Source organism: Zingiber officinale, chromosome 11B, assembly GCF_018446385.1.
Source record: "Zingiber officinale cultivar Zhangliang chromosome 11B, Zo_v1.1, whole genome shotgun sequence".
Classification (NCBI taxonomy): domain Eukaryota; kingdom Viridiplantae; phylum Streptophyta; class Magnoliopsida; order Zingiberales; family Zingiberaceae; genus Zingiber; species Zingiber officinale.
Window position 1 is genome coordinate 27,336,139 of NC_056007.1, and position 7,996 is coordinate 27,344,134.

General features: G+C 38.4%; 1 protein-coding gene across 1 annotated transcript in view; it reads right to left on the minus strand.

Annotated features, from left to right (window-relative positions):
* LOC122033844 overlaps window positions 1–7,698 on the minus strand; it is a 29,775-nt gene extending 22,077 nt beyond the window's left edge. The window contains exons 1-4 of the mRNA XM_042593006.1: window positions 7,526–7,698; window positions 7,350–7,432; window positions 7,247–7,270; window positions 5,287–5,647 (exon numbers count right to left, since the gene is read on the minus strand). Coding sequence (XP_042448940.1) covers window positions 5,598–5,647; window positions 7,247–7,270; window positions 7,350–7,432; window positions 7,526–7,698 — 330 coding nt within the window. The 3' untranslated portion in view covers window positions 5,287–5,597. The remainder of the gene's footprint in view (window positions 1–5,286; window positions 5,648–7,246; window positions 7,271–7,349; window positions 7,433–7,525) is intronic.
* Window positions 7,699–7,996: the final 298 nt, after the last annotated feature.

Sequence of the window (7,996 nt, forward strand, 5' to 3'; positions counted from 1 at the left end):
TCCCTTCTCCCCTTTGATCACAAAAAATGGAGTTCCAAGAAAAAACAATCTAAGGGTTAAAGACTTAGAAAAAAATATTTCTAGAAAAGTTCTAAGTTTTTTTTAAAGAAATTTAGAAAATTTTTCTAAGTTTCAGGAAAAAATTTTAACTTAGGAGAAAATAATTTGACAATTTTTCTAAAAAAAATCCCTAAAAATTTTTTTTTAAAAAAAAATCTAACTTAAATTTTTGAGAATTTTTAAGCACAAAAGAAAATGACTTAGACAATTTAAAAAAATCTAAGTAAGTAAATTTCTAAATCGAAATAAAATATTTTGAATAATCTTTTTAAAGTACTATTTAATGCTTCATTAGTAAGTTAATTAAATATTTATTTCAATATTTTGGCTTCCAGGTCGTGGCGAGGCACTAGGCCTTCTTGGTTATTGGAGCAACAAACACTTCCTTGACAAAGCTTCATAAAGAAATTCTTTTTTTAATTTTCTCACTTAAAGCGCTAATTTTAATTTTAAAATTTAGTTTAAGCATGATTTAGGAACCCAATATAGGTTCTAACCTACTGGATTAACCAAAAAAATTTTAGGGACATATTTTCTTGAAATGTTCTTAATTTGTCACGGGTGATATTTAAAATACCAATTTAAATTATTAAATCTTCTAAAATTAGTTTTAGATGAACATGCATAGTTTTTCAAGTTATCTACTTGAATTTTCAAATCATCATTTTCAAGTTTCAATTTTTCATTTGCTAGTTTTAATTTATCTAATTCTTCTAAGGGACATGACTTAGCTAGAATTACTTTTAAATTTTTATTTTCACTTTCTAATTTGCAGCAATCTTTTGTTAAAAGTTTAACGAACTTAAACATTTTATCGGGAGGAAGAGATCGTACTTGACTTACCTTGTCGATCTCGTTGTCCGTTTCTCCCCCTGAGTTGTTGATTTCTTCCGACGTGTCTCCCCCTTCATCGATGCTCTCGATGCTCATTTCGGAAGAGCTTGAATCGCAGTCGTCGTCTTGATGACTCGCCATCAGTGCGAGTCCAGAGAATGCTTCGACTTCTGATTCAGACGACGTATCGTCCCACGTCGCCTTCAGGGCCTTTCGTTTTTGGATAGGCTTCTTACCCTTCTCCTTGTCTTTGTTCTTCAGCTTGGGGCAGTTGTCCTTGACATGCCCTTCTTCGTTGCAGTGGTAGTAGCGGATTGTCCTTTTCTTTTTCCCCTGCAGATGGTTAGTAGATCTAGATTTACAAAGTTTCTTCAATCTTCTTACCATCATTACCATTTCCTCGTCGTCGAGAGAGGATTCCGATTCTGGTTCGTCTCTCGAGGCTTTGAGGGCGACGTTATTTTTAGGCTCCTTCATTCCTGCACATCTTGACTCATGCACTTCAAATGTTGAAAAGAATTCTTCTAATGAAATCTTTTATAAATCTTTAGAAATGTAAAATGCATCAACTAATGATGCCCATTTGGTATTTCTAGGAAAGGAATTTAAAGCGTACCTGAGCGAATCTCAGTTACTTACCTTTTCTCTTAGATTCGGAAGTCCGGTGATAATTTCTTTTATTCTCGAGTGTAGATGCGCGACTGACTCGTCTTCCCCAAGTCACAGGCTGGTGAGCTAATTGCGAAGCAAATCTCTTTTGGCGAGCTTGGCTTCGGACGTCCCTTCGTGTAGCTCGAGGAACTTCTCCCAAAGTTCCTTTGCGGAGTTGTATTTACCGATCCTGTTGACTTCTTGAGGCGGAAGAACGCTTAGCAGATGGTACTCTGCTTTGTCGTTCGCCACGAAGTCAGTCTGCTCCTTTTTTGTCCATTTATTTATTTCCTTGTCCTCTGGAGCTTCAAAGCCAAGTTTCATTGTTAAAAATAATTCAATATCTGTTGTAAAAAATACCTGCATCAGTTTTTTCCAGGTAGTGAAGTCCCCTTCATATTTCGGTGGGTGGATGCTTGGTCCGGCCATCGCGTTGCTTCGTTTGACGGTTAGTCCTCCTGAAGCGCCTCGGCTCTGATACCACTTGTAGGACCGTTGGGCCGCCTAGAATGGGGGGTTGAATAGCCCTAAAAAAATAAACAAAGACACTTCTCGAACTTTCAACAAAACACTTACAGAATAATAAAGTAAACAGAAAACAAAAAAAGAAAGGCTCACAAAGAGTTGACTTGGTTACAACCGGGGAGGTTGTTAATCCAAGGAAGACATCGTACTATTATATCCTTCTAGCGGAGAAGCCTTTTTACAGCAGTGAAGCGCACAACTAGAGAAGCTAAACTAGACAGAGCGTACAAGTGTTGTTACAATGAGTTGTTCTGAATTGATGAAAAGCTTCTGGACCAAGGCTATATTTATAGCCTTGGTCGGGGCGCCTGGAAGGGTTCCGAGCGCCCTGGGGGGATAAAAGTTTATCCCCCAACGTTGAAATCGCGTAAATCGCGATCCTGGTCAAAATCAAGGTCCGGGCGCCCGTAAGGGTTCCAAGCGCCCCGGAGAGATAAAACTTTATCCCCCAACGTTCAGATCGTGTAAATCGCAATCCTGGTCAAAATCAAGGTCCGGGCGCCCCGGAGTCCAAAGTCAACAGGTGTTGACTTTTTCGTCCGGGACCTCTTCTCTGGTTCAGTCCCGCCTCGGTCCAGTTCTTCTCTTCCGTATCCGCTCACTTGGATGATCTCTGTCATCCGGAAAAGGGCTCACCCGAACCCAACTTCCAGTCTTCTCGAGCGGGCTTCCCTCTGGCTTCTCGTCCCTCGGAATCGCCGTGTGTTTCCTTCTCGTCTGTCGGCGTACTCATCCGTAGTTTTCGTCCCTCGGACACACCGCGTGCCGTCCTTCTCGCTAGCTGCGTCTCTTGCTCCCCGAGCAATCTTCCGCTCCGGCTTTCGTCCCTCGGAACCACCGCAAGCTTCCTTCTCATCCGCCGGTGTACTCTTCCGCAGCACCTCATCCCTCGGACTGCCGTCCTTCTCGCTAGCTGCGTCTTCCGTTCGACTACCTATGCTCCTAAGCTCCTGCACACTTAGACACAAGGTTAGAAACACACAGGACCTAACTTAACTTGTTGATCACACCAAAACACCCATGGGGTTCCAACAGTTTCTTTTATTCCGCTGCGTAACGTTTACTCTGATCGATTGTTCTAAAACAACGTGAAGGTTACGAGTGCTATTCACTCCCTCCCCCCTTCCCCTCTAGCACTTTCAATCCTACATTTCATATGTTTAAGAGAGCTCAGCCTAGAGGATAAAATAAATCTTTGGAGATGTTCTACATAATTTACTAACTTTGACCTTATGCATCTAATAAGATGGAATTTACTGTCGAAATCTTAACAACTCCACTGATGATTTTATCTCACCTTTTCAAGGTGAATACCTTTAATGATATTTCCTCAAAGAAAGAATTCCTCATCTGAGTCAAAAAGTTAAGCCGCATTTGCAAACCGTCTCCTAATAGTGTTCAATACTATTTAAGGAAACTTGACAACTATTATATTTATGATTGAATGGAATATCACTTTTAACTAATTCAACATAGTAAAAATTTCACAAGAAATGTGGATCAATCATTATCACCAATCAAAGGCTAGGATTGCATAATAAACTTAAATAAATGTTTCCATTTATGAGGCCCAACATAGATGAAACCCATTGGCAACTCACATAACCTTGTCTGTCTCATATTCATAACTAAAAACTAATCCTAACATGATCTATGAAAATCCAGAGTAGCATGTAAACAACTTGATATTTAGAGCATATAGTAAAAATTTTGTCTTCAAATCTCAGTCCCATGGAGCATAGTAAGAACATTCAACCCAAAGAATACAAAATGTATAGGCCATTTATTCAATAAACATATTCGCGCTAGTAGATATTTTCATCGTCTCTCAATCTTCTTCCCTTTCCATAATATGACTATTGATGCACAACTTGTCTTGAATTTACTCGGTGAAGTTATTATGACTAGTAATCCATTTAAAATTCTAAAATCAGCCAAGCATAGATGTGATCCATACACACTCCTTAGCATAATACTTTGGTATTACACCTGTGCTAAATTCTTATGACATCTTACCAACCTACAAACCCAAGGATTTACAAATTTACTACCATCTGGTTTAATTAAAACTCACAATACGTTAACCATCCATTCTTGACAATGGTACTACTCCATGAAGAGATGGTGGACTGCTATTACTCTAAATGACTGTAGCAAAAGAATCACAGTTTTGTTTGGATCCACTTAGCGATTACCTTATTTAACCCTTCCAAAAGTCAACTCTGCATCTCCATGTAACTAATATTGTTTATCCCAATGGCCACCTTCTCTTGTAACATTTCTTTAAGCATCCAATTCTCCAATCGTACCTTCTACGTGATCCCTAAAAACAAGGCTACCTTGTTGTGATGGTCACTGTGAGACCTACATGTTTTTTTTATAGAAAGGACACTGCAGCATATTATGCTTTATTCAGTTGTATAGGTACATGACTCAAATCTCTCTGATTGGCTATGATAATGAAAAGTCATAAAGTTGACCTTATGGAGTGCCAAATTAAGTGTTTAACTAAGCTATTGATGATTTGAAAGCAAAACCTGAATGGTCACACAACTTTAGAGTCAAATATCAGCACCATGCTAGGGTGAACAATGCCTCAAGGCTGACTATTTATGTTCCTAACCAGTAACTGTAAGGTGGATCAAGAAAGATCAAACTTAGGCTTCCTGTCCCTAAGCCCTTATCAATCCAGTCCTTATCAAACATGAGCAAAACATACACACCTCCAGGATTTATTTACAAAGCTAAAGTAACAAGGTAATGGAGCATTTCAAAATATTCATAATTGCTAAGCCATTCAAATCACCCTTTGTAAATCACTTCACTCTTTGCAAAAGAGATACCAAAGAAGGATAAGGAGATCGAGGTGAGATGTCCAATGGGTGTTATAACGGGAAATATTTTGGTATAGAGTATCAACACACAAGATATCCTAGTAGTAATGTTGATTAATCCTTGTACTAGATTAACTAAAATGTGTTAAATATGTTCTATAGTGAGGAGTCAAGTCATCTAACTTATTGGACGGTTGATCTGAATTGTATGTTATGGCCAAAGTGACTCTAAAACAAAGTTGTTTGATTTACATACCTTTTGTTGCCGATTAGGTATGGACAGCCAAATCATTACATGTCCTATAATATCCACTTTACTACCTTGCATATTTACATAATCATAACTAAATTCTTGACTATAACTTAGAGAGAGAAATCTTACAGACTTGAAGACGGTAGTATTCGAGTCCTTGACGAAATTGCATGCACATACTGTCCTTTGGGAGTGGCTGCTCTGATACTAACTGAAACATCCGGGCTATATGATTTGTAACTTCGACATAGCAATAACAACCTCAGTTATATATATATATATATATATATATATATATATATATATATATATATATATATATATATATATATATATATTTAAGCTAAAGCTCTTAATCTCAATACAATCAAAGGTTTCGAATGAATATCATGTATAGCAGCCCTAAACAATGTGGCTTGCATTCCGTCTCCTCCTCTCGGTCACTCCGTCTTTGTGTCCTCTATCACCATCCCAATACCACTTCCTTTACCTTTGCAAGATTACCGTGTGAGTCCACTGACCCAACAAGTAAAAATCTATAAGTAGATACAAAGTAGGGCTACTATAGCATTTGCATTCATTAAGGAAAGGAATAAATCATACATACATAATAAGGAAACCTTAGTAGAGCATTAAGAGATAAATATGGGGTTATAGTGGTAAACCGTTAGAGAGCACAGTCACTTATCAGTCATAAACCTTCATAGATACCTCTTAGGTGTCAGTCATTTTCAATCATTTATCAGTCATCAGTCATGTTTGGAAGGGTCCTCCTTGGAGCTCATCCTAAGGCACCCAACCTGTATCGGCACCACCTAAACCCACATTCATCTAATTACCCCCTTACTTACGAAAATCTACAAAACACATTTATAGCATTTCAGTTCTGTCAACATTCAAACCTATCATCCATAATCCTATAAATGGTAGTATGATTCTATCATAACATTGAGGATGTTATGATTTAATCAAAATAGTTTGTACAGGTGGATATTTGAACACATAATTCACTCTTAATCAAGCATTCATACATCACCGATTAGAACATTATACTGGACATGCACTTAACAAGTTTTACAGTTAAAGATGCGCAGAAACTAAACTTATACTACACATGTACAAGACAACAACAGGTAAAAGAAAACCAAAGTAAACGCATTATAAAGAGATCCAGATCTTGAACTAATCCTAGATGAAAGTGATTCACATGTGACAGTTTCATTTGGGAGCATTCACTGCTTAAGCATTTTAAGGAAGCAATTGAATACTTGCTCATACAGGTGGGTACCTGGTAGCATAATTCCTTCTCAATCAACTTTTAAGCATCAACAATTGAAACGTTACACTAAACATGTGTAGCAACTATTTCCTACAGCGAAGGATGCACAGAGATAACCTTTTAACTAAGCGTATAAGCATGGTGATCTTGATACCGGGTTCACATAAATCTTCTAAGCTATACATTATCAAGGTATCCATAATTGAAACATGAACTTGTCCCGACTTGTTCAAATCAGCACCTAAGCATATGCTACAATAATTTAAAACAAGTAGCTGTGCAGGTAAGCCTAAAGCAGTTGTAATAACAATATGAACTTAGACTGAACTTGTACAAAGACATTTGGAGCTCAAGGTGATATATGTGCAGGAACATTCAAGACTCCAAGTATGGACGCCCAGAAGAAGTAAATCCGTAGTAACATGGTCACAACATCTAAACTATAACTTAACATGGACACCAGCAACCAGTACTTAAATCTGGATAGGAACATTCACAACTCAAATAAATCAATGCCGAGCTCACAACCAAATCTGAACAAAACCAGCGATAAACTGATGATGTTATTGAAACTATAGCTTCTATATATTCAAATGAAATCCATCATCAAATATGCAAGAATCAAGCAATTGCAATTGAAACAGGGACTACAAGAGAGGTAGGACCCATCATTTACTAGTAAATCTCCATTCTCTCTAAAACTATCCCAAAACGCACAAAAAATCTCTTAATCCACTAAATCTATGTACCAAGGTTGAATCCAAAGAAATAGAGCAACACTGACGAAAAATCAAGCAACACAAACCAAACCTAAAGGGAATCCATTGCTCGCAGCTGCAGAAATTACAAGAAAACACATCAAATCATAGAACCGCTTACTTTTGTTTAAATCCGAGGCAATTGAACAACTAACCGAGCTCAAGGAGGAAGACGATCGCCGCCATCCACAAAACCTCACAAGAATGCATCGCAAAGACTAAATCCAGGAAAAACACACTGAGTAAAATAAAAACACACTCAACATTCTCAGATCTGACAACAACCTACCTAAGAGCCCTACCCGTACCTACAAAAGGGAAGATTACTTGCCTTCCCCAAGCTCTGCTTTGCCAAAAGATGTGCACCCTTCTTCTTTCCCCCTGCCCGACGCGATTCACGACCTGCTTCCACCCTTCACCGATGAAATCGCTCCCTTCCCCTCTTTTCCCCAGCGCCCCCTTCTTATTTAAGGCACCTTTGTTGGTGCAGGCAGTGCCAGACATTCGAACCTGAGTTTTGATATATCAAAGGATCTAAAGTTAAGTTGTCTTATGATCTAACAAGTTTGACCAAGCTCACAGGAAAGTCCTAAGTTATCTTAGGCAAAAGTCCTAGTGGATTTTATGCAGGGAAAACCCCTAGGGGTAGTAACCCTAGGTTTTAGCGGGTGGTAACCCTAGGTGAAGAAAAGTCCTAGCTACGGTTAGGCAGGTGGAAAATCCTAAGGGGCGGTAACCCTAGGTCCTAGGGGGTGGTAACCCTAGGCGAAAAAGTCTTGGCAGGTAGAGTGTTTCAGGCAAA